This window comes from Mustela nivalis (genome assembly GCF_964662115.1).
Source record: "Mustela nivalis genome assembly, chromosome: 12".
Taxonomy (NCBI): Eukaryota; Metazoa; Chordata; class Mammalia; order Carnivora; family Mustelidae; genus Mustela; species Mustela nivalis.
The window spans coordinates 87,912,710-87,940,178 of record NC_139031.1 but is presented as its reverse complement, the minus strand read 5'-3'; the positions used below and the strand labels follow the sequence as shown (position 1 = coordinate 87,940,178).

Genomic DNA, 27,469 nt, shown 5'->3' with positions numbered 1-27,469 from the left:
CTGTCTATTTTATCTAGCAGCAAAGGAAAATGGGGTTGCACAATTACTGTATTTTGTGTTATTCCAAGTATGAGGTTTTCCTGAAGCCTATTAAATATTAGTAGTCTCCTATTAAAAACACAAGATAATCTTCTATTTTGCACATAACTGAATTTATTTTGTTTGAAAATAATTTAAATTCAAATAAAAGTTTTAAACAAACATTTTTGAAAAGTAATTGAAAGACATTATGCTGAGTGAAATAAGACAAGTAGAGAGAGTCGATTGATATGGTTTCACTTATTTGTGGAGCATAAGAAGTAACATGGAGGACATGGGGAGATGGAGAGGAAAAGGGAGTTGAGGGAAATTGGAAGGGGAGGTGAACCATGAAAGACTATGGAAGCTGAAAAACAATCTGAGAGTTTTGAAGGGGAAGGCAGGAGGTTGGGGGAGCCTGGTGGTGGGTATTATGGAGGGCACATATTGCATGGAGCACTAGGTGTGGTGCATAAACAATGAATTCTGTTACACTGAAAAGAAATTAAATTTTAAAAAATGAAAAAAAGTAATTGAAATTCTCTTTTAAAAGTTTTTCCAACAAAAAAAGAATCACCAATTTTCAAAATTTTTTAGCTAGTAAGTTGATTAAGATTAAAAATCAATTCAATAATACAGAATTTTATTGTACTTACTTATTTTTAAGATTTTACTTATTTATTTGACAGAGATCACAAGTAGGCAGAGAGTCAGGCAGAGAGAGAGAGAGAAGCAGGCTCCCCATTGAGCAAAGAGCCCAGTTCAGGGCTCGATTAGGACCCCGGGATCATGACTGGAGCTGAAGGCAGAGGCTTAACCTACAGAGCCACCTAGGCACCTCAATAATACAGAATTTTAGAAAGTCTACTATTTGCTAGGTATCTATGCTAGATCCAGAGGATACAGATATAAATCCATTTGTTATACTTCCCGCCTACAGAAAACTCATAGGCATATAAATGAATGAATACAGTGCTGGGCAGCCAAGGGCTCTAGGAGAAGCAAGCACAAATGGAAGGAATGATCTGCTCTATGAAGCGATATGATAAGCCTTTTCTGGCTTTTCTTTTGAAATTTTTGAAGACTTAATTTTTTTAGGGAAGTTTTAGATGCACAGAAAAATTGACTGGAGGATACAGAGATTTCCCTTATCCCCTCTTCCCTATATATGCATGGCCTTTCCCATTATCCACATCTGCAATTAATGAATCTACATTGACACATCGTAATAACCCCAAGTCCATAGTTTGGGTTCACTGTTGGTGTTGCACGTTCTGTGGGTTTGGACAAATGTATGATAACATGTGATCACCATCATAGCACCATAGAGAGTATGTTCATTGTTCTAAAAATCCTTTGGGCTCTTCTTATTCACTCCTTTTCCCCTCCAATCCTAACCCTTAGCAACCATGGAGGTCTTTTTACTGCCTCCATAGTTTTCCCTTTTCCAGGATGTCATGGTTGGAATCATACAGTATGTAGTCTTTTCAGATCAGCTTCTTTCACTTAGTAATAAGCAGGTTCCTCCACATCTTTCCATGGCTTGAAGCTCACTTCTTTTTATCACTGACTAATATTCCATTGTTTGGGTGTATCACAGTTACTTGTTCATTTACCTATTGAAGGACAGACATCTTGGCAGTTGCTAAGTTTTGACAATAATGGATAAAACTGCCATAAGCCCGATAATCCTTTGTGTGTGGTTTTTCTGTGGATATAAGTTTTGAACACCTTTGGATAAATACCAAGGAATGAGATTGCTGGATTGTGTGGTAATAGTATGTTTAGGTTTTGTAGGCGTTTCTGGTTTTGAAGGAGGCATAAACAAAGGCACTGAAGTACAAAAAGGCACAAGGTATTTGGAGAAGTCTGTTGTGTTTGGGGAACATAACATATTCACAGGTTAAGGGCATAAGCATTTTTTAAGAGACCATTATTCTGCCTACCACAGTACCTACTGTTCTAGAATTATTTCCTGGCATATCCCTCATTGGAGTGATTTGGAGAAATACTTCCCAGCAATATGTCTACATTTATTTTGGCTACAACGTTAAGTTTTGCTTGAAAAATAGAGAGACTAGACAGTCTTTGAACAGGTATTATGAGCCAAACCTTACTAGTTAACAGAAAAAAGGGTAAAGAGCAAGGGGCCTGTGGTGAAGTTAAGGCTGGAAGGGTGGCGGGGTGGCAGCCAACCATGCCCTACATTTTATTCTGTGGAGATGAAGTGAGAGCAAAGACTTTTTAATCAGGGACAACACAGGATTGGATTTGTACTTTAGAAAGATTACATTGTCAGAATAGAAGAGAATGGCTCTGGGCTGGAGGTCAGTTATAGCCCGGAAAACCAGTCTGGATAAGATTGTGTCTTAAGGATTAAAGCCTAAATTAATGCAATGGAATTGGCAGCAAAGAGCAATGGGAAGATGAGAGAGATTTGGCAGTAGGAATCATCAGACTTCACGATTGTTAAAGGCATGGGGGAAAACAGGGAGGGAAGGGAAAGGCAAAGAAGGAGAAGGAGGACTTGAGAATTATTTGAAGATTCCTGACACGGGAGGAAAATCTGGATATTTCATGAAGGTTGACTAAGTTAAGGAATAAAGGAAAACAGGGGAGAATAGATACGACAAAGACTTTCTGTTTGACCAAATTTTAGGCATCTGTGAGTCCTCCTCTCAGGTATGCTGCCTGCCTGGGCCCTGTCTTTGGCCAGCCAAGTCCAGTTTTTGTAAGAATCCTGCTAGGTCAGTTTGGAGAGGCCCTCCCACCCTTTCTATCTGACCACCCTTGATATCTAATCAAATTCCTCATCCCTCTCCTTGGATGTATGACCACACTGACCTCCTCTGCAAGAATCCTGTGAAATTAGTTTAGCAAGAATCATTCCCACCCTTGATGTCCCCTCTTAATAATTTTCTATCCACTGACCCCTCTCACTCTGCTTTTCAGCTTACATCTCCAGCTGTCTTTGTTGTATTTGTAGCTGAGTCTAATCTCTCTCCTCTACTGCAATAGTCTTGACACCTGCAGCAATCGCCCTCAGTAAGGCCTTCCTTATAGTTTTAACAAGTGTAAGAATAATTTTTTTAACAATGGGGAGAAGCATCACTCCAGAACTAAAGTTACTTCCAAACATCTCTAAAGCTTAATTTGTTGCATACATTTTTGAACTATCGTATAAATAACATGACTGAACTATGTGCTTCAACCATTGTGATGTACACAATCCAGCCATCTGTGCCCCAAGAGCCTAGCAAGATAACAAGATGGCTTCCTTGCCATAATTTAAAAAATTATATATACATATATTTACATATACATGCATATTTACATAAATTTGCATGTAAATATGAAATATAAATACGAAATCCTCTCTATAAAAAAAGAGAGATAGATAAACAGTTATTAATACCCACTGTTTGAAAGTTCATGCAATTATTTCCTTAAAGATTTTACAATAATCTTACAGGGTGCTAAAGCCTGGTGAGCTTTAAAGAAAAAGAGTCCAAGTCTTGGTAATATTTTGAGTTGCAGTCTAGCACAGGCTACTTTTGTGTTTCCTAACCTCGATTTAATTGCAAGCTCAGTTCAAGAGAATAAAGGAAGCTGTTTTAACTACTTGCATTCACTGCTGTAGCCTGAAAGTTGCTTGACATATAGAGGAATGGGCATGGCTCTGTTCTAATAAAACTTTATTTTTTTATGGACTTCGAAATTTGAATTTCATGTTATTGCACGTGTTCCAATGCATACTTTATTTTCTTAACCACTGAAAAATGTAAAAGGCATTCTTAGCCCACAGACGTACGGAAACAGCAGACAGGTCATATTTGCCGTAAGGCTGCAGATGGTCATCTGGTATGTACACAACGTCAGAATTCGAAAAATGTTAAGTGTGAAGTGTGGGACCTTTTGCAGGACATCCGTGGTAATGTAATGTTACAGGCCACCTTCCAATACGATGACACAAGCGGTAGCCAAGGTGGCCATGCCCAGAAATGGAGAAAGCAAGCGGGCTGAGCAGAGTGGTACGAGCGCCGCCCCACGCAGCTCGCCACCCTCGCGGCCACGGGTAACGCACGCCCAGCTCCACGGATTGGACCGCACGCAGACAGGATCCTCCCAGACGCGGAGGTGGCAACCCGCGGGCAAACACACCGAGGAAAGCAACCCCCTCCCGGCTCCACCCCGCCGCACCTCCCCCGACGCAAACGGCGCGTGCACGCACGCACGTCTCCCGCCCCTCGCTCCCTCGGGCTCTATTGCGCATGTCTGGGAAAGGGAGCGGCGATTGACCGGGAGGCCCTGGCCGGAGCCGGGCAGAGGGCCTCCCCCGGGCCGGGCGGGTAGACACGGCCCGCGCGTGCGTCACTTCCGCTGGGGCGGGACGGAGCCGTGGGGGTGGTGCCTCGACCGCGGCTCTTCTGTTTGTGTTGGTAGCTCAGCTGATGCGGGCCGGCCAGAGTGGACGTCAGTGCGGTCCGGAGGCGCGTCGCCGCTGCCGCCCATAGAGTTGCGGCCTGCATCCCGGTGAGTGGCGGCTGGGGGGACAGAGGCGGGACGATAGGTTAGGGAAGAGGGCAGCCTGGCCTCCCCGGGCACTTGTGTGGCCCTTCTCTTTCGTCGAAGGGCACTTGCAGAAGAACAGGGCGGGGAGCCGCCGGGCTTCGAGGAGGTCCCGGGACCAAGGTTCCAGGAGGCATCCGGGCACCGGAAGGAGCCGCGGACCTGGGGCTGATTGGTGCGCGGTGTCCGCCCCCGCCGTCCGCCGCCTCGGGTTCTGCTGGCCTGGTCCGGCTCAGCGTGTTTTGGTTTCCCTCGTCCCGCCCTGCGCTTTCTGGCCCACCCCCGCAGCTCCCAGCCGGGTTGCCCCGATCGTTTTGGCTGCGCCCGCCCTGGAGGGTTCTCCCGCAGTTCCCTGCTGACTGTCAGAACGCTTCCCTCTTCTGCGCGGTCCTCCGCGGTCGGCGCACGGGCGCGTTCCGCCGCATGTTCGAGTGGCCAGCGGTTTCTTTTTAACCCCGCGCGCGCCTGGCTCCCTCCCTCCCTGCGCTGCTGTTGCAGCCTCAGGTGTGTGCTTTTTCAGAGATGAAGCGGTGCGAATCGTTGTGTGGCCGTGCTCCCCGTCATTGTCATTTCGGTCATCGTGCTGGGAGGAACCTGCTGCCTACGCCTAATACAGTAACTTGAAAGTGCTGACTTCTTGGGGAAACCAAAGTGTCCATACGGGACTGTCTTCTTTATAATGGGGTTTTATCTCCAGTAACATCTGCATCTGGTTCTTGCATATAGTCCTTGTTGCTGAGATTTCAACTGACAAAAGTATGCTTCATCGTGTTGAGGGACTGCTGTTAAAACAGGGAAATAGTAAGCATTTTTAAATCCGAGAGTTTAAAAAAAAAAAAAAGTGTATTAAACTGTGAGCCGAGAATTGTTGCCTCTTACGGAGACAGTTGTTTGAAGCCCATTGTAGTTAATTTGTTAAATTGCGCCATTTACTTGTACTTTAATTATAAGAATATGTTCTTCATAATTTGTTACCAAACTTTTTCTCAATGTTGATCTTACTTTCCTATTTCTTAGATCTATGTTAAAGTCTAGAGAGAATGTCTTTATAGTGAAGTTGAGGGAGAAGATCAGTTGACTGGTGTATTTATTTGCATCACTTGCTAAGCAGATAAAAGTACAGCTTGTACTGAGTTGTTTTTTGCTCAGTAATGACAAAGGAATTGCACCTAAGGGTACATATTGCCTCACTTGTGGAACACATTTGTGAAAAGGTCAGAGTTAGAACTTCTAGCCTTGGACAACTTTCTGTCATAGAACTCTTAACCTTGGACACCTTTCTGTCATTTCATGTCTTAGTTATAATCTTTCTCTCCCATGTTATATATCTTAACTTTGTTCATTATCGAGTTCTTTTTAGAACTTGCTGTTGTATTGGTTTCCATGACCCTGATTTTTTCAGGATATCTTTTCACCTGTGCTTTTTTGTTTCTGGAAAGACTTCTTCCTAACTCTTGATGTCAGTCAGGGGTCTGCCCTTGTTCTTCTTTCTAAAGAAAGCAGAGTTCCAAAATTCAAATCCAAATACTTTAGTAGGTCCATGACTCTTGAAATGTTACAGAAAGTATAGTGTGTGTGTGTGTGTGTGTGTGTGTGTGTGTGTGTGTGTGTATGCAAATAATCATTTCTCAAGGAAGAGGATCTGTGGTCCCCCAGTTCTCAGGAATTATTACTATAAACTTTTTTTTTTCCCCCTGGTAAATCCAGTCTTCTATTTTCAGTTGTCACTGTGCTGGTATCTCCAGACTTAAACCACAGCCTGTGTTTCTATAGTATATTTCCATTTGAATGTCCCATGTTATCTCATCCAAGAGATTTTTCTTTCATATTAAATTGGTCCCCTTCCAGTCATCTCATTTTCACAAGTGGTATTCTCTTTGTATCTCTGAGTAAAAACACTTGAGTTGTTTTGACATCTTCTCCTCACCCCATTCTTCCCTGTGACCAAGTCCTTTGTCGCTGTTTCCCCACTTTCAAAGTGGGGCTCAAAGTAATCCTTTCTCTAGTACAGTACCAGTGTCTTAATTCAAACCCTTGTCACTTTATGCCTGCATTATTGGAATAACTTAGGGAAGTCCTGTGTAGATTCTTTCTTTTATCCTCAGCTGAGCCTCCAGCTAGCAGTTCCCTTATTTTCCTCCAGTTAAAACACAGTTCTGTTCCCTAGAAGTTGGTCTATTCTATTCTAGTGTACTTACACTACCCTGTAAGTTGGTACCCTAGTCTTCACTGCTCTTTTCTCAGTAGGTGATGGCACCTGCCACTTGACATTCTTCTTTTTATCTTTTTGCAGTCTAACCTACTCCAGCAGAATTTACTCTCAAAATTTTTATCTGCATTTACCAGTGTTGTGATTTGGAAACAGCTAAACTAAGCTTTCTGATTTTGTTGGTAGTTCTGTGTTTATTGATTTTTGCTTGGTAATTGTAGTTTGTAAGAGGGGTATTAAAATATTGTCATGAAATTGTCTAGTCTTTCCATAATTCCTCTTTTTTTTTTTTTTTTTTTTTTTTGCTTTATATACTGTATCTCAGTGTCTTGTTAGGTGTATTCATAATTGGTTATGAGAATTATGTCATTGGAAAGAAACAATACAGACCCATTACTTGTGTAGCTCTGTCTTCTGCTTGACTGTTGGGCCCATTTTTCCAGCATTTTCCCTGTTTACTTACCTTCAACCACCTGGTGGTTCTTTTAGTCTTGAGTAGACAGAGTTCATTACTGTCTCCAACACTTTCATTGCTTTTTCCTTTGCCTTGAATGCTTTTTTCCCTGATTTTAATGATTTGCTTCGTTACTTATTTGAGGTCTCCAGTAAAATGTCAACTCAGTTCTTCTCTTGATCATGTCAAATACAATACCCCATTTGCCCTGAGTTTTGGAAATATCCTTTCATGGTAGTTTGTTGTTGTTTAAAGACTTACTTATTTGTGAGAGAGAGAGCACAAGCTTGAGCACACAGGCGTCAGAGCAGTCGTGAGAGAAAGGAGGAGAGAGAATCTCAAGTAGACTCCCAGCTCACTGCGCGGCCAGAGATGGGACTCTGTCGCACACCCTGACATCAGGACTTGAGAGCTGAAACCAGCAGTCAGAAGCTCGATGGACTGAGCCACCCAAGTGCCCCCTTTAATGGTACTTTCAGTTCATTCTACTGAAACTCCTTGGGGTTCACCAGCTCTGACTAGTTTTCATTTGCTTGGGGTCTGTGCACCATTCAAGCAATGTGACTGAAAAAGATCTCAGGCTTGTGATTTCTCAACTATGGATTTACCACTATTGGGTTTTTTTTAACTGTAATAAAAACCAAGTATTATAGCATTTACCATCTTTACCATGTTTAAGTATGTGGTTCAGTGGCATTAAGTGCATTCACATTGTTCTAAAACATCTCTAGTACTTTTTCTTCTTGGGGAACTGAAGCTGTGCCCATGAAACACTCCTTTTGCCCCATTCCCCAGTTTCTAGAAATCATCATTCTGCTTTCTATAGCAGTGACTTTGAATACTCTAGATACTTTGTGTAAGTGGAATCACACAGTATTCGTCCTTTTGTGACTGGCTTATTTTACTTAAAATAATATCCTCAAGAGTTCATCCCTGTTCTAACATGTGACAGGTTTTTCCATCCTTTTAAAGGCTGAATAATATTCCTTTGTAGGTAAATACATTTTGTTTATCTGAGTTAAAATGATTGGATCATTTCATAATCTCAAACTGTTAATGAAAAATGGTCTATCTGTGATGGTTAGTCCTAAGGGCTATGTTTGCTTGACAGTGTCTTGCCATTTTATCACCTATGGCTAGCACAGAACCTAGCATAAAAAAGGCCTTCAAAAAATAGTTGTGAAATAAATAAAAGGCTACTAGAGTTAAAGACTAAACACACTAAAATGGAGATAATCAGTATTGCATTGACAGAATACATGAATGAGAATCAAAAAGAAAACCAATTCAAACCTCCTACCAAAAAAAAAAAAAAAAAGTCATCACTTGAAATAAGAAAATTACCACCAATGGCATCAGTTATGGGTAAATCATTTACCTTTCCTTAGTTTCTTCAAAGAGTTTCTTCCTTTCAACCTTTCACCCTTCCCTATGGACTACAACTTACTTGAGACAACTGAACTCTTTTCATTGTCAGTTTCCTCTCCTAGGATCAAAGCTACTATCCTGGGTTTTTTAGAGATCACTTCTGTTTTAATTGTCTTCCCCATATAGAAAATATAGAACTCTCGACCCACAGAAAAAAACAAAACAAACAAACAAAAAAACCCCAACATTTGAGTTGTTTCCACCACTGAATGTATTGTGTGCTGCTATGAACACAAATGTGCGGATGCCTCTTTGAGACCCTGCTTTCAATTCCTTTGGATATATACCCAGAAGTAGGGTTGCTAGATCCTATGGCATTTCTATTTTTAATATTTTTGAGGAACCACAATACTATTTTCTGCAGCAGCTGCTCCATTTTATAGTCCCAACAACGGTGCACAAGGGTTCTAACTTCTCCAGATCTCTGCAAACACTTGTTATTTTCTGTTTGTTTTTAATCACAGCCTTCCTAATGAGTCTGGAGTGATATCTCATTTGGTTTTGATTTGCATTTTTCTGATGATTCAGTGATGTTGAGCATCTTTTCATATGCTTGTTGGCCATTTGTATATCCTCTCTGGAGAAATTTCTACTCAAGTTCTTTGCCAGTTTGTTTTTAATCGGGCAATTTGATTTTTTTGTTGTTGACTTGTAGGAGTCCATTACTAGTTTTGAGCATGGCTTTTTATTCACAGGTACTTTAATTGTATTTTATTAAGTATTTCTGGTTTGGGGATTGTGGGCCTTTTATGTTAATTCAACTTACTCATTGGCCATAAATCCTGGATATCAGAAAAGCTGGGAAGGTAGATATGTTGGTTTCTTTTCTCTCTGTCTCTTTGTAAAATTGGAATTTTGAAATCATACGTATATATGTGATTTACAAAGCTTTTAGTTCAGACTGTAATCTGAACATTCACAGTAGGTTCTGGATTTCTATCTTTCTCAGTCTTGTCTGTTCATTCTGTCAGAGATCTGCTGAATCCTCTTTGTAGTGTCACTCCTTTGCTTAAAATACTTCATTGACAGTCTGATCTTTAATTTCCTTAACAAGATTTGTAAGAGCCTTCATAATCTGACCCCCAAAACCATCTTTGCAATATCATCTACCTGTCCTTCAGTATTCTCATTACTCTTTCTAGGTCCTGGAGCGAAACTGGACTGCTTGCAATTTTTGTTTATGCTTTCTTAAATGCTTTTTTTGTCTTTGTATTTGTTCCTATTTAAAATTCTCTCCTGTTCTCAGCTTTCTACTTAATGAGTTCCTTTTTAACTTTGTCCAGTTTTTAGTGTCTTTTTATTATTTTTTGAACTTACTTGGATATCTGCTCTGACCATTCTCATGGCACTATCTGTGAAAGTGTTCTAAACCATTTGCTTTTTTTTTTTTTTCTGTCTGCTTTTTCTAATTACAAAGGTAATATTTTCTCATTGTAAAAAATACAGATAATACAAAAGAGAAAAGAAAAAGTCCATCTTCTTGTTCTCTTTTGATCCCACTCCTTGGTTCACAAGAATAAACAAACTAGTGCTTACCCTTTCGGAATCTGCGTGTGTATGCGTGCGCGTGCATGTGCCACATGTGGACAGCCTCATATTTAAACTGCATGTGTAGGTTTTTCTGTCTTTCATTACCTAATGTCTTTGTATCTCCACATGTGTATAGTGTGTGTATTATAGCCGCTGGCCTTTTTTACTGTAGTGTATATGAAGGATGGGCAGATCATCTAGTTTCTTTAACTGCTGCAGAATACTATATGGTAACCCATTCTGCAGTTTATATATGCCATAGTTTATTGAGCCATTCCTTTCTAGAAGACCTTTAGAGTTGTTTTTCTTTGTTTTATTATTTCAGTCAATGCATTAGGGATTGTGTATATATACTTCTGCACTCATAAAGTATTTCTGTAGGATTCTTAATAGAGTTTTAATAGTGAAATTGCTGATCAAAAAATATGTGCCTTTAAGATTGTGATAGATAGTATTTAAGATTTCATTGGATATTGTCAGATAGTCCTATGTGTCCCATTTCTTCAGCCTATTATTAATACTGAATATTATCAACCATTTACATTACCACCTATTGTAAAAACAAAACATGTTGGTTTTTTTTTTAAGATTTTATTTATTCATTCCACAGACAGAGATCACAATTAGGCAGAGAGGTAGGCAGAGAGAGAGGAATTGGAAGCAGGCTCACTGCTGAGCAGAGAGCCGGATGTGGGGCTCAATCCCAAGGCTCTGGGATCATGACCTGAGCCAAAGGCAAAGGCTTTAACCCACTGAGCCACACAGGTGCCCCAAAACAAAACATGTTTTAATTAGTACTTTTCTTTGATGTGGTGAAGGGTATTTTCATAATTTTACTGTCTGTATTTCTTCTTCTTCTACATTAACTGGCCTGTTAATGTCCTTTGTCTATTTTTCTGTCAGCTGAATCTTTCTTTTTTTAATTGCATTCATCTTACATTGTGGTTATGAACCCCTTGTCTGTTAGATGTGGCACATAGCTTCTTGTAGTCAGACCTTTAATTTAATAAACACAACTAGATAGTGAAATGTTTTTTTGCATGGCTATCTGTAGCCTTAGACTGAAAGTTCTTCATATCGTGTTTGTCTTTGTGGTTTCAGCATCTAGTACCATGTCCATGTAAGTTAAATATTCTATAAATGGTTTGCAATGAACAAGATGGTGTAAGACTTGACTCTACAAAGACTTCAAAGTCTGGTGTCACATAAACTAGTCCAGACTTTGACAGAGAAGAAAAACAGCATAGTATCTAAATTGCATATTCGGTTATGTGTTGTAGGAAAACTTATGTATTTGGTAGCTTTCTTAAATTACATCTCATGAAACATCCTACCACTCGCTCTCTTTTTTCATTAAATTCTGTACTGGAGAATGAATTGTCTTCTGGAGCTTAAAAGGGAGATATGCAGTATCTGTAATGGAAATACATTATTCTGTCTTCTTTTGAGACAAGCTGCTGAGTTTATTTCAAGTAGAAAAGTATTTTATCTTAAACCCAATTTCAATTTTACCTTGTATCCTAATTTTTTTTTTCTTGCTATTTCAGGTAAGACCATGAATTATGGCATTTCTTAAATGAAGCATTCAGGAATGAAGTGAAAATCCTAACATATAGAAAATAAATGATTTTTAAGTTATGTCTATTAATTTGACTATAGATATATATTATATTTACCTCCTTAGTAATGCAAGAAGTCTTTGTGGGAAGCAGAGAAGCAAGCAGCTGCATTTCTTATACTCACCTAAACATTACTGGAGGATAAGCCACGCCAGTCTACAAAGAGGTTTTCATACAAGCAAAATAAGATGTAAATTGACCAAAAGTGATGCCCATTCTTGGAGAAAGCACTGTTACTCTCCAAACCACCATGGTTTACATATTGGAATTTTGAAACTTAGCACTTCTACTCCCAAGGGACTTACAAAAGTGAGCATTCGTATGTCCCGTATTAAAAGTACTTTGAACTCTGTTTCAAAGGCTGTTTTTGGCACTCAGAATGAAATGATCTCACGTTTAGCTCAATTTAAGCCAAGTTCTCGAATATTAAGAAAAGTATCAGATAGTGGTTGGTTAAAACAGACAGGCATTAAACAAGCCATCAAATCTCTGAAAAAATACAGCGACAAATCAGTAGAAAAGAGTTCTTTCTCTGAAGGTCATAGTGTAGGTAAAGATGAAGATATAGGTAAACAAAGTCTTTTTCGTTACACAAGTAGTTTAACCACAAGATTTGGAGAGTCATTCTACTTTTTATCAAATCATATTAATTCATACTTCAAACGTGAGGAAAGAATGTCTCAAAAAAAGGAAAAGAAACATTTCCAGGACAAACTTGAAGATAAAAAGGTCGAAGAAGAGAAATCGAGCTCTCCAGATCCTGGCATCCTGACTGATAAGCGAGATTCAGAATCTTCTTTATATTCTGTGGACAAGTCTGCAAGTGCCAGTGGGACTCCTGAGGCTCTTCCAGTTTCTACTAAACAGAGTATTGCTAACTTTCTTTCTCGTCCCACCGAAGGTGTCCAGGCTTTAGTAGGTGGTTATATTGGTGGACTTGTCCCTAAATTAAAGTATGATTCAAAGAGTCAGCCAGAAGAGCAGGAAGAGGCTGTTAAAGCTGAGCAGCCTGTCAGCAAAGACAAAAATGGAGAGGAGAAAAAGCGGTTATCTCTTCATCGAGAAAAGGCAAGTCGTTATCAGTGTTGCTTGACATTTTAACTTTTGTCAAATGCGTAAATTCCATTTCCCTATGGGACCAAAGAAACCTTAATCACGTGTTGGTATTACTAGAGAAGTTTCACATCCTAATCATATATATTTTAATATGTCTTTGTAGATTATTGCAAGAGTGAGTATTGATAACAGAACCCGGGCGTTAGTTCAGGCGTTGAGAAGAACAACTGACCCAAAGCTCTGCATTAACAGGGTTGAAGAACTGACTTTTCATCTTCTAGAATTTCCTGAAGGAAAAGGAGTGGCTGTCAAGGTAATTCTAATTTATTTAATCTGGTTTTGTCTTGGAAAATACTAACGCACTTTCTGAAATGGAGAAGGCAGTACCTTTCATTTTTAAAATTTAACTATTTTTAGGTTTTTATTATGTATGTGACGTGTCATAGAGTCAGTAATTGGCCCACTTATTCTATTATATATATTATGCTTAAATATTCTCTTACTCTGTGATGATAAATTATGCTGTTGGTCCTACTGTTTATTGAGATTAAATGTTTTAAAATAGAAAATAAATCTCAGTGTGTTCACTGAATTGCAAAATAGTTGCCAAATTTTTCTTAAATGTGTTTATACTATGTAGCTACTCTTTTAAGATGGGAGATGTAATTCATAAGTAAAACCATAGGTAATTTTTATTTTTTGATCTTTTTGTATTTGCAAGTCAACATTTTAATGATCTTAATGATAATTGGATTAATAATTACATTAATAAAATGATTAGCTCTTTTTCACCTCGATTTTTTCACATATAAAATAGTGAAGGTAATTTAGACCCATTTAAACAGACTATTTTCAGAGAAATACTATAAAATATGAATGATATGCTTGAGTCTCTTTCCATTGCACTGCTGATTATTTGTAATATTTAATCACCAGTTTACAAATATATAATGAACAGACATTGTTAACATTTGTTTAGAGATCTGTTAATGCTTGTTTTTAACTCGCCACTCAAAAAAGTCTAAGTTAACTTAGTTCATATTCCATTTTTGACAACCATTTTGCTGAAGAGTTACCTCAGTCCTTATATAAGGTAGCCTCCTATAGTTTCATATTATATAATTCATATGTTATAAAGCTAAACTTCAGAATTTCATGTTCATGGAACTGGGGATTATCTTTCATGGCTATTTAATCTCTTATTTAAAAGACAGATTTTCCAAAGGTAGATAGCTTTTAAGTCCATTTACTATTTCAGGGATATACTGAAGCAAAGATCTAAAATAGACTTGCATACTTTAAAGAACTTTTAAAAAAAGTGTTTTATTGAAGTACAGTACAACCTGCAGTTATTGGAATCAAGTCAGTGAATTTTTCACAAACTAAAGGCATCCATGTAACTGGCACTCAGATAAGGAACAGAATTTACCAGGACTTCACAAGCCTTCTGTGCCCCCTTCAATCACAGTTTCCCCAAATTACTTTAGATTAGTTTAGGGTTTTTTTGGTACCTTATATAAACTATTGTGATTGGGTTTTTTCATTCATCATGTTGGTAGTAATCGTTCTCATTGTTGTGAGAGGTTGTAGAACATTCATTCTTGTTGCTTTCATATTCCATGGTGTGAATGTATCACAACTTACTTATTGTACTACTGATGAATTTTCAGTTTTAGTCTATCATGAATAGTCATGCTGTTAGAAACTTTGAGGGCTCTTTTATTTTGCATTACTGATCTCACATCTAAGGACCCTTCAATACCAAGGAGTAGTGTGTTGTAGGAATGTGTATTCTGATCAAGTATGATTGAAAATCTGGATAGTCTGTAAAAAGTTCTTAACCACTTCCCTAAATAAGAAGCATCTCAAAAAGAATGAACTGGATAAATTAAGACATTTTCACATGCACAGTCTCATGTGAACTTTCCCAATGAAGTTTTAATTATTCAGAAGAACTGAGCTTTTGAAAAATGCTAGAATTGTTTGTTTTAAAACATTTATATTAATTTTACTTTTTTGTATATCATATTTATGGTGGCCAAATGAGAGCGAATTGTCTTTGGTAGATTAGTTTCCATGTGTGTGTGTGTGTGTGTGTGTGTGTATTTGATGTGCTGCATTCATGGCCGCCACATCTAGGAAGTTGCCCTTTTTGGTTTCTTCATTGTTGGTGAAGGCATTCTCCTTTCATTATTTTTTTAATAAAAAAGTAACTTTATTATTTAAATTATTTATTATTTATTTTTATTATTATTTAACTTTTTATTTATTATTTTATTATTTATTATTATTCTCCTTTCATTATTTTTTTAATAAAAAGGTAACTTATTTAAAAAGGGGGTGGCATAAACTTTGTAAAAAAATTTTTTTTAATAAAAACAAAAATAAGAAAATAAGAATAACATTTATTTCTGTTACCCAGAGATTATCACTGTAAATGTATTAGTGTCTGTTTGTATTAGATTAAGCCGAGTTAAACTCTTTTTTTTTTTTTTAAAGATTTTATTTATTTATTTGACAGAGATCACAAGTAGGCAGAGAGGCAGGCAGAGAGAGAGGAAGGGAAGCAGGCTCCCTGCTGAGCAGAGAGCCCGACGCGGGACTCAATCCCAGCACCCTGAGATCACGACCCGAGCCGAAGGCAGCGGCCCAACCCACTGAACCACCCAGGCGCCCCCGAGTTAAACTCTAATAAACAATATCAAAACCTCAGTGACTTAACACAACAGAGGCTTATTTGTCCCCTGTGCAAAGTCACCTGGGCATTGGGTGACTCTTCAGGACAGTGACCCTCTCTGAGGTGGCTACTTTGATCTTGTTCTTGTATGTTTCCATACGTGTCCTCCATGATCTCACTCTAGCGGAGTGAGAGTATTTCAGCAGAAAGTGCCACAGGTTTTTTCTACTCATGAGTTATTTATCCTGCCCAAGTACTGCCTTCGTGTGCCTGTGTCTGTTGGCCATCTGGATGTCCTCTTTGCAAAAATGTCTGTTCATGTCCTCTGCCCATTTCTTGATTGGATTATTTGTTCTTTGGGTGGTGTTGAGTTTGCTAAATTCTTTTTTTTTTTTTTTTAAGATTTTATTTATTTATTTGGCAGAAATCACAAGTAGTCGGAGAGGCAGGCAGAGAGGGAAGCAGGCTCCCTGCTGAGCAGAGAGCCTGATGCGGGACTCGATCCCAGGACCCTGAGATCATGAACTGAGCCGAAGGCAGTGGCTTAACCCACTGAGCCACCCAGGCGCCCCGAGTTTGCTAAATTCTTTATAGATTTTGGACACTAGCCCTTTATCTGATATGTCGTTTGCAAATATCTTCTCCCATTCTGTCAGTTGTCTTTTGGTTTTGTTAACTGTTTCCTTTGCTGTGCAAAAGCTTTTGATCTTGACGAAATCCCAATAATTCATTTTTGCCCTTGCTTCCCTTGCCTTTGGCGATGTTCCTAGGAAGATGTTGCTGCTCCTGAGGTCGAAGAGGTTGCTGCTTGTGTTCTCCTCAAGGATTACTTTGTGAATTTTTATGGGGCTTCCTCCTCATTGGTGTTATTTGATGTATTCCTTGTTTCTTTGTATTTGCTGAATACTGGAATATAAACATAAAGACTTGGTTAAGTTAAATTTTTTGTTAGAGCACATTGTATATATTGCCATGTGTCTCATCTTCCATCATACCAGAACACGTATAACTGGTTGAAGAACCAGTGTTGACCACTGGATTAGGGAGATGACAATCTGATCTTCTCATTGGACATTTAGGCTAGAATCATAATCCCATCAGCCATTAACCTAATCCAGAACTAGTCATTTCATTAGGGTTGCAAAATGATAAATTTCTAATTCTGCCACTCCTTCTGCATTGTAATTGACATTCATCTGTAAAAGTAGAGCTTTCCTTTACTAGCTAGAGCTATTTGGTTACTCTCAAAGAGCAGTTTTAAAGGATAAGCAAGAAAAATGCTTAGTTTCCTTCTACTTAGTCACCAATTTTCAAAGTAAAGAGATGCTTTAAAGCTGCCCCATTGGTGACAGGAAATTTTTGGCATTTCTTAAAACTATCATTATGGACTCCCTAGGTTTTCACAAAACGTATTTTGATAATTATTTTCCTCCCTTCTCTCCTTTGTTGAAAGCTGAATTCATCTCAGCCTTGCTTGGTAGGGGCCCCAAGTTCATTCATATAACTTTAACTTCTTACAAAAGTGCCATGGGCAGAAAAGTGTATGTAAGCATACAGCTCCATGAATTTTCAAAAATTGAAAACATCTGTATAACCCTCATCTCTTTATGCCCCATTCCAATCACTGTCTCCAAAAAGATTGACCATTACCTGATTTTTAGCACTCTAGGTCAGTTGTGCCTTTCTCTGCACGTTCTATAAATAGAGTGGTACAGCTTGTGCTCTTTTATATCTGTTTTTTTCACTTGACATTATTTGTGAGAACCTTCAAGGTGGAGTATGTTTATGAAACATTCACATTGTGATGGATTCTGTGGTATAAATATAGGACCATGTATCCATTTTACTGCTGGATAGCTTCCAGTCTGGGAGTCTGGAATAGTGCTTCTGGGATGTATCTTTTGGGAAACACAGGTCTTTATTTCTTTGAGAGTGTATATCCAAGAGTAGTGGTCTTGGTTATGAAGTATGCCTATTTTCATCTCTAGTAGATTCTGCCAAATACTTTTACAAAGTGTTTATACCAATTTATACTTCTGCCAAAATTGTATCGATCTTCTGGTGGTTCTACTTCTTCTCCAACACTTTATTGTTTTTATTTTAGCCATTGTGTTGGATGTTTAGTGATACTGAATTGTGGCTTTAGTTTGCATTTCTCTGGTAACTGTGAAGTTTAGCATCTTTTCCAGTGCTTATTGGCCATTTTTGTGCTTACCTTGTGTGAAGTCCCTTTTCCACGTCTTACTCATTTTTCCTTTGGGGTTGACCAGCTTTTTCTTACTGACTTGAAGAATTTCTTTATATATTATAAAAGTTTTTTATATATGGCATATATTACATATTATATATAATAGTAATATACAATAACTGTGTATTTTTTGTAAATTTATTTTCCCACTCTTGGAGTTAACTTTTAACTCTGCTGGCCCTCTGTCTGAACCAGTCCCAGTTTTTCAGTCTTCTGTTTCTTCCCCAAATAAGCAAAAGCCTCAAGGGAAGACAAGCTATAGTTTATGAGATCACTTCTTTTTTAAAAGAATTCATCTTTTATTTATTTATTGGAAAAAGAGAGTTCTACACGCGCATGTGCCCACCAGTAGGAGGGAGAAGCAGACTCTCTACTGAGTAGGGGGCCTGAGATGGGGCTTGATCCCAGGACCGTGGGGTCTTGACCTGTGCCAAAGGCAGACACTTAACTGACTGAGCCACCCAGGCGTCCTGAGCTCACTTCTTAGCACTTCTCTCTCCAGATTCTTACCCCTCCTGTTCTCATTGCTTCAGGAGCCCTCTGATGATTTTGAACAGATGAAACTTCTTTTGTCTTTTATCAAAGTTTTCTAGTTCTTGGAAAGAGACTGTTCTAACCAGAAGTGGAAATTTATATTTCCATGCCCACCGTTGTTCAGACTCTTCTTGTAGGACCTTGAAGCTCAACATTAGCCAGGGCAAAAAAGCAACTGAAAAAGAATTTAGAACAATATTACTTCACATTGATTTATCATAAAAAAGAAACAAAATGAGTGATACATTTGGATTATTTTTTTAATTTATTGAAGGAAGATTACATAGCACAAGTTTAGTTGCTAGTCTCAGATTCCCTTAAGCCTGGCCTTCTGACCGGATAAGGTGCTTTTGTGCACAGAACCTAGAGAATCTCTGATAAACTCAGTGTAGAACCCTAGAAGATAAGCTCTTGCCTCTGGTCACCAATATGAAATTAAACACATAGAATATCAGAGTCCTAGTTTTGTTTAAACAAATTACTTAAACGTAATGAATTTGGATTATTTATTGTAATGGTCAGCTTTTGCCTTCTGCCTTAGTTATAGGTATTGACATTTGTTTATATTTCACTATGAGTCACTACCCTTACATCCTATATTCACAAGGTGGTTTTTTTTTTTTTAATAACAAGTTTAATTTCCAGTAATTACTATGAAGAAGTTTATCTCTAGGATTTGGAGAAAATAGTTTATACAATTTATAATGTTAATCTTTTGTTGTAACAGTTAATACTTCATAAATTTCTGTTAAACAGACTATATATTTTCTAATTCTTAAGCATTGTATCTTCTAAAGAAAATATTTGTACTGAGGTTAATTATTAACCTAGATATTAGAAGAAATATATTTTAAATATTAATTGACATTAATATGTTAAAAAGTAATGTCATTTAAGATTATTAAGAAAGTAATAAACCCTGGCACTGTGATTATTTGTGGTGTACATATGTTGGTTAAAAATCATACAGTTTCACTCTTTATTTGACAAAAGCAATAAAATACTTTTTTCTCAATACAGGAAAAAATTATTCCGTATTTATTAAGATTGAGACAAATTAAGGATGAAACTCTTCAGGCTGCAGTTAGAGAAATTTTGGCCTTAATTGGCTATGTGGATCCTGTGAAAGGAAGAGGAATCCGAATTCTTACAATTGATGGTGGAGGAACAAGGTAAAGCTAGAAAAATGATTTTTTAAATCCTATAGATCCAGTTCAGCCAGAAATTTTTTTATAACTGATTCTGTGTAAGTATAGTAGCTATATCATTGTAAAACCAGATGTTTGAAATAAAACATGAAATAGTTCTTCTTAATTTATTACTTTATCCATTTGAGAGCTTCTTTTTTTTTATTTCATTTAGAGTGAGGATGAGTGGGGGGAGGGGCACTGAGGGAAGATGAGGGAGAGAATCTCAAGCAGAAGCCATGCTCGGTATGGCTTGTTCCCAGGACCCTGAGATCATGACCTGAGGCAAAATAGAGTCAGCTGCTTAACCAGCTGAGCCACACGGGTGCCCCAAGGGCTTCTTCAGCATATACCTGAATTTGCTTTTATTTTAATTTGACCTAGTATTTATTTCAGTTTGGTCTCTTCAGACCTTCTTGTTAGTTTAGGACAGTATATCAACCATGACTTAGAAAATCTTGACAATGTTTTATAACATTAGCTTTCTTTAATTATTTATCTTAACTGGTATTTATCAGTCAGCTGGTCACTTAATAAAGAGATTGCTAAAAAAGGAGTCTATATCAATAAGTCCCCATGTCCCCCACTCACCATCAGTGAGTCCCCACGTCCTCAGCTGCAAATGCCAGTCTGGTGCCACACTAGAGATATTTAGTGCATTCTTAGCTTAGAAGTAGGGAATTTCACCATCGGACTCCATTCTTGCTGCTGGTAGTTCATCCATGCTTCTTCTGATTAGTTTGTTGAGTTCCTCTTACTGCTTGTTGGTTAGATCCTTTGGTGTTAGCCTCCCCACCCCCAACACCAGATATTCTAGCTTGGATTCAGGTTTCCTGCCATCTCTGCTCTCATCTCTGAAATTGATAGTACATGCCCTGCCTATTGTTCTTTGATTACTTTATCTCTCTGATTACATTCTCTGATACACCTGCTTTTCCAGTTACTATCTTGTATGTCCAAGTACTACGCTTATTGTTTTGTTAAATTCTGAGCTCCTGTATGTCAGCCAGATTCTTTTCATTTTGACACCAGCGTCAGTAGCAGTGTGAGTGATAAGGGGAAAAGCTATTTAACCATCTAGGTGGAGGACAATAAAAAAAATACCTTCAGATGGTAGCCGTGGGAAGCAGGAGGGAGGAAAAATATGCAAGAAAACTTTGAAGAAAAGGGGAATTTGAATATAGGAGGAGATCGAGAGCACTCCTAAATGGAGACCCCATGGATGCCTGAGGCAGAACTGCAGGGAAATGGGAGGAGGTGATTGGTATTGAGAAAGTTCTGTTTTTGAACATGCTGAATAGAAGGCTTCACATAGCAGTATAGAAGTGCTAATTCGGCAAATGAAGATTGAGTTGATTGAGAAAAGAAAAGTTTCAGAATAATTTTTGGATGTTTCTTACGGAAGTGAAATAACTGAAGAAGGTGAACATCATTCATATGATAGATGAAGTGGTAATGAATTAGAATCATTCTCGTTGATAGAACTGGTTAAAAGTGATGGGAAGTAAAGAGAGTGGAAGTTCAGTGAGTAAGGAATTTCACTGAGGAGCAGGAAGAAGCCAGTCCTCTCTGCCATTAAGATGGGGACAGATGGAAAAGTTGGTATCATTCATTGAGTCAGCTCTTCTTAACACTGATTTGGATCCAGGAATCAGTAAGCAAAACAGACAAAATCTAAGTCTTCATGGTACTAGCATTCCAGAGGAGGAAAGAGAACAAATAGAAAAGCAAAAATGTATTCTTGAATAGTAAGGGGTGCTGTGAAGAAAAATAGCAAAGTGGCAAAGAGTAAGTGCTATTTTAGAGAATGATCATGATTATTTTAGAGCATGATCATGATTATGACTTTTTTTTCATTTTAAAAAAATACTGAGATACCGACTTGGTGTATTAGTTTCAGGTATACAACACAATGATTTGATACCTGTTTATTTTGTAGAATGATCACAATAAGTCTAGTTAACATCCATCACCACACAGAGTTAATCACTTTTTTTCTGGAGTTGAGAACATTTGAGATTAACTCTTTTAGTAACTTTCAAGTATGCAGTACAGTATTATTAACTATGTTAGCATGTTGTACCTTATATCCCCTGGATGCATTTATTGTATTATATTGTATAACTGGATGTTTGTACCTTCTGATCTCTTCACCCATTTTGTCAACCCCACCCACCCCTTTTGGCAACCACCTGTGACTGTGACTTCTTTTTGAGTAGAATTCTGAATTCAGAACAGTCAGGAACATTCAGGTATCTGTTTAGAGTGACGAATATGTTGAAAAGAGCTTTGGGACCACTAAATATTTGATTTTAGAGAATAGGAGTTTTGTTAGTCATCCGAGGAGGAAATTGGAGTGAAGACATTTGGGAAGATACAAAGGTGAGTTAGGATGAAGGGAAGTGTAGATTAGCAGTTCTCCATTGGAGGCGATTTTGCTATCTAGAGTACGTAGTTCAGTGTCTGGAGGCATTCTTGGTTGTTGGAGCTGGGGGACTGCCACTTTGTGTTTAGTGAGAAGAGGGTAATTAATGCTGAAACCCTACAGTGCACAGGATGGCCCTACAGCAAAGAGTTTTCCAGCCCTAAATGTCCCTCTTGCTAAGCTGAGAAACCTTGCTTGAGGGGAACTTGAGAATGCAGCCACGATGGTTAAGTTTGTGCTGAGAGGAGTAAGGTACAAGTGCTTGGGAGAAAAAGAACCCATACCTTTTATTGCTTTTTGTTTTTTTAACTTTTTTTATTTTAAAAGATTTTATTTATTTGACAGACAGAGATCACAAGTAGGCAGAGAGGCAGGCAAAGAGAAAGGGGGAAGCAGGCTCCTTTCTGAGCAGAGAGCCCGATGCGGGGCTCGATCCCAGGACCCTGAGATCATGACCTGAGCCAAAGGCCAAGGCCTAACCCACTGAGCCACCCAGGCGCCCCACTTCTATTGCTTTTGTGTATGAAAGCCCCGTACAGTGTTAGGCAGAGAGAATCAATCTGGCAAGTGTATTTATTTCTAAATATGATGTGAATTGATTTATAAATACAGCATTTTAAAATAGTTTTCTACCTGATTATACAAGTAAAACTTGGAGGAGAAAAAAAAAGAAATATAAAGAAAAGCAAACCAAAAAATTATAGCTCACATTTACCAGATTTTTAATATTTTGACTTAATTCTTCAGATTTTTTTTTCTTGCATGAGTATGTATGTGCATGTTTTATTTCTTTCTTATAAGATAATGGAGGTCACATTGTTAAGTATATTTATCTGGCATTATCTCTAATTCTTCATGTCTCACTTTGATTTCATAGTGTATCTCTTTGATAGTCCATCTCATCATCTTTTACTACCTCTCTTCAAAGCCACATTACTTCTTAAAATTTAAAAAAAAAAAAATCAGTGTTTTTGATTTCCTACTTTAATATTAGAGTATTTTCTGGTGATTTCCTTTTAGCAGTATCAAAGCACACTTTGACACTCTAGGTTGTATTTGGTGATGCCTAACTATAGCCAGGACCCTTCTGCCCCACATCTTGTATTGGGTTTAGACCATTTCATTGTTTCTGTATATTCTCCTAGCATTAAGAATTGTCCACACGTCACACACATCCTGAATTGGCATATACCTCCTGGCCTCTCTTCATTTTCCACATTCATCATTAAGCTCTTTTCTGCCTTTGGCTAGGATCCAAAAGTGAGCAAAGTCAGCTGCATAAAGTAATACTAATGGTGGGGCATTGTCTTGAAGTTGTTGAAAGTTTTAAAAGATGAATAATTAAAAGCTTGAAAGTTGAAAGTATGACTAGTGAAATGCAGAAAACAAAAATGTTTAGAAGCATAGGCAGCCAACTTACACTGCAGAGAGAAGAAACTAATACACAGTGTTCCAGAACTGGTGAGTGCATTTTCCACAGTCTGGGGTGTTTAAAAGAATATCTTATGTTCTCATCTTTACAGTCATGTTCAGAGAGATACTAGTATAAATTAAAATTTGCTGTTGTGACACAGGTTTTATTCCATTATTTAGCTACTGGCGTTTTGAAAGTGATCTTAAAAACAGGCCATTTTTACTGACATTAATTTATATTATCAGTTTCCCTGTTAGCATATAAGCTAGAAAAGCAACTTGTGGGTGTGTTTTATTCAAGACTTAATTTCCTTGAAACGGGAATTTTTATTTTTCCTTTTTTTCTGTAGGGGTGTGGTTGCCCTTCAGACACTGCGAAAATTGGTTGAACTTACTCAGAAGCCAGTTCATCAGCTCTTTGATTACATCTGTGGTGTGAGCACAGGTAATTATTGTTAAACAGAAGCCCTGTGTCCCTGCCGTGTACATTTAAAATGATGGTCATTCTCTGAAGTAATGGGTATTTTATGTTTTGTTGAAGAATAATCCTTTGATTGGCCTAATAAATTTTATAAAATGTTTGTAGTAATAAGTTACCATTCAGAGGTGGTGTGTGTTTGTTGTTCTGTTTTGTTTTGTTTTTGTGAGAGAGCTCGGGGCTTGTGCAAGTAGGGGTGAGGGACAGAGCGACAATCTTAAGCAGGCTTCCTGCTCAGCGTGGAGCCTGAGGCAAGGCTTCACCCTTTTGACCCTGAGTTCAGGACCTGAACCTCGCCAGGAATTGGACGCTTAATATTCTGAGCCACCCAGGTGCCCAGGAAATTGCTTCTTATATTATTTCTTACTTAATTTTTTAAAGCCAGAATTTAAATCGGTAAATGTGAGAATCTGGGTGTTTAACATAATTTTTTTGAAGATTTTATTTATTTATTTGACAGAGAACACAAGCAGTGGGAATGGGAAAAAGAGAAGCAGGCTTCCCATTGAGCAGGGAGCCCGCTGCAGAACTCGATCCCAGGATGGTGGGATCATGACCCAAGCCAAAGGCAGCCACTTAATAACTGTACCACCCAGGCACCCCATCTGCTTATCTTTATAGTAGCTCTACTTAAAAGGCAGTTAGTTTTTTGGCAAGCTATTTCTTGTGTTAATTAGGGATTTTCTGCAAATTGAAAAAAGTAATTTCTGTTATAAATTAGTAATGCCGTTCAATTTATCTTAAAACCTAAGCTGTTTTCTTTTACTAGAATAAGACTAAGTATAATAAAATAAATACAATATTTAAAATACATTACGGTAATGGGTTCCTGTTTTTCCTTTGTGGGAAATCTCAGAGTAAGCCCTGATGCTGTATAGATTTTTGCCCCACTCCCCCCATCGGCAAAGCTTTCTCCCCTACATTTCTCCTTAGTTCAGGGTTAGACCATTAAGGTACACTAGGTGGCAGTGTGTCCTACCAAGTGTAGCCAGGACATGAAATCAGCTATTTAAAAGGCTGTCCCAGAGACCAAATTTCTTTAATTATTTTAGTTCCGCAGACCCACTCAAAGGAGTAGTTATTTTAGTGAATTGGTTAGTTGCCAAATATACTGTATTCTGTGACTAAAACTAAGGAATTTATTAATGTTAGAAATAACGTCTCTGACCATGGTATCTAAACTATGTGTTAACTTAGTTTGATGTAAAAAAAAAAATCCTGTATCTTAAAAATTAATCCTGATCATCATTGGTTAACATTTATTTAGTTCTTATTGAGCCCAGTTAAAGCCCTTTACGTGTGTTCCCTTTATAAGAACATTATAAATTTTAGTTATTATCTTTATTTTAGAGATGAAAAAATTGGGCTTTTAGGGGTTACATAGTTGGCCCCCAGGTGGCACAGATCAAGAGCTAGAATTTTAACCAGGTCTGTGACTCGGAAAGTCTTATAAGTACTCTAATGTCAACACTGGTAAAAACCAAGCATTCCTTCTTTCAGGTGCTATATTAGCATTCATGTTGGGATTGTTTCATATGCCTTTGGATGAATGTGAGGAACTTTACCGAAAATTAGGATCTGATGTGTTTTCACAAAATGTCATTGTTGGAACAGTCAAAATGAGCTGGAGCCATGCTTTTTATGACAGTCAAACATGGGAAAATATTCTTAAGTAAGTTACTAGTTATTTTTTTTAATGTTTGATTCTATAAATAATATATGCATATTATTTGAAAAATGACAAAAAATTAGAAATAATATTAAATTATTGATCCCAGTAATTAGAGTTGACCATTGTTAATATTTTGGTATATAATTCCAGTCTTTTTTTTAAGTTCATGTGTGAGATTTGCATGTAGAAATTGCAATTGCCTTTTTAAAAAATTGAGACTGTATTATACATAGACAGGTACCTGTTTTTACTTAATGTATTAGTCTCTTTCAGGTCATTAACAGATATTCTTCTAAAACGTTAATGATTTTTAAACATTGTTTCCAGAATACTGTGAATACTCGCTTTCCAAAAATACATATCGAAATCTTTAAAATTACCCACAGTCTTATTCAGAGCTGTGGACTTTGCAATCGTATATTCTTCTAGTCTTTTTCTAGACATTTTCATACATACCTTTTTTAAAGATTTAGAAAGTATTTTACATTGATATTTATGAAATACAATAAAGGGTAGATCATTGCCTAATTTGTACATACTACTGGTATGTGAAATTCACTAATACTCTATTTGAGAATCATGAATATTGTTTGGCAGAAAGTCACTGGAAACATGGTTATTTCTTATTGAGGCAAGTTGGTAAAAAAAACATAGTCCTTATATCCAGTACAGGGGAAAATACACATTTTTTTAAAGATTTTATTTATTTATTTGACGGAGATCACAAGTAGGCAGAGAAGCAGACAGAGAGAAAGAGAGAGGAGAAAGCAGACTCCCCTCTGAGCAGAGAGCCTGATGTGGGACTTGATCCCAGGACCCTGAGATCATGACCTGAGCCTAAGGCAGAGGCTTAACCCACTGAGCCACGCAGGCACCCAAAGACACATACTTTTAAGTCAGGAAAAAAATCTGCTCAGGAACAAAACTCCCTTATAATGGAATTGTGGAAATTGCTGCCCAAGGACGAGATCTGTAATGTTGCAGATCCCAGTTGCAGTTAATTCAGAGCCCAGCACAATGATTTAAAAAGCATTTTGTAGGAGTGACAATTGGCTCTGTGTTGCTAGAGCAAGTTTAAAGTCTAAATGTCCTGATGTGGTTTTTTTTATTACTCTGTTACTAGTCTACATACTTCTGTAGTTTTATCTCAACACAGCTCCTTTATCCCTCAGGAGGACCCTGAAAACAGTGGTGTATTCTGCCTCAGTGCCTTTCTTTACTCCTCAGATAGGGTTGAATGTGTTGCCTTGTCATTTTTTGGTGTCCTTCTCAAGCTGCACCTCAACTCTCTATTGCTTTATGTGCATTAATTGTACTATCAGGCACCTGGAGGAGATTTTTATATTTCTTTTTTGTCATTCATAGTACTTTGAACAAAATTTTGAGCAAACAGTATTTGAATATTGTATGTTCCCCAATGTTAGGAGACCGCCATTTTGATGTACTTTAATTTTCCTCCTTTAATAAAGGGATAGAATGGGATCCTCATTAATGATTGAAACAGCAAGAAATCCTACGTGTCCTAAGGTAAGTTTGGAGTCTTAAATATAATCCTAACTTGGAATTGAAGGGCAGGTGAAAGCACTTATTCTAGGAAATACATTTCTTAGGAACCTCTTTTAATAGATTTTATTGATTCCTTACTTTTTGGCCTATTTTATGAAGATGTAAGATGTGGTCATTTGACCTCTTCCTAAATCCAGTAAAAGTATAACTAAAGTTTAAGAACATGGAAGACTAGGACTAAAACCAAGGAAGAATTATTTTATCATAAGGTTAATCAAATCCAGTGACACAAGAAAAACTACAGCTTTTCTTCCCCCAGACATTTTTAAAAGAAATTTTATGTGCCTGTGAATATATTAGATTAACATAAAAGGAATCCCAATTTTAAAAATGTTAATGCCACTAGAATTTGTCTTATATGGCTTCTCTTTTTATTTATTTTGTTT

General features: G+C 37.6%; 1 protein-coding gene across 2 annotated transcripts in view; it reads left to right on the top strand.

Moving 5' to 3' along the window:
- Positions 1-4,254: 4,254 nt before the first annotated feature.
- PNPLA8 (patatin like domain 8, phospholipase A2) overlaps positions 4,255-27,469 on the top strand; it is a 40,275-nt gene continuing 17,060 nt past the window's right edge. Inside the window, exons 1-7 of one of the 2 annotated variants that reach the window (XM_082692003.1) lie at positions 4,255-4,551; positions 11,756-12,895; positions 13,047-13,196; positions 19,363-19,514; positions 23,718-23,812; positions 25,346-25,517; positions 26,987-27,044. In XM_082692003.1, coding sequence (XP_082548129.1) covers positions 11,846-12,895; positions 13,047-13,196; positions 19,363-19,514; positions 23,718-23,812; positions 25,346-25,517; positions 26,987-27,044 — 1,677 coding nt within the window. In that variant the 5' untranslated portion in view covers positions 4,255-4,551; positions 11,756-11,845. The remainder of the gene's footprint in view (positions 4,552-11,755; positions 12,896-13,046; positions 13,197-19,362; positions 19,515-23,717; positions 23,813-25,345; positions 25,518-26,986; positions 27,045-27,469) is intronic. The other variant, XM_082692004.1, reaches the window with a different exon arrangement.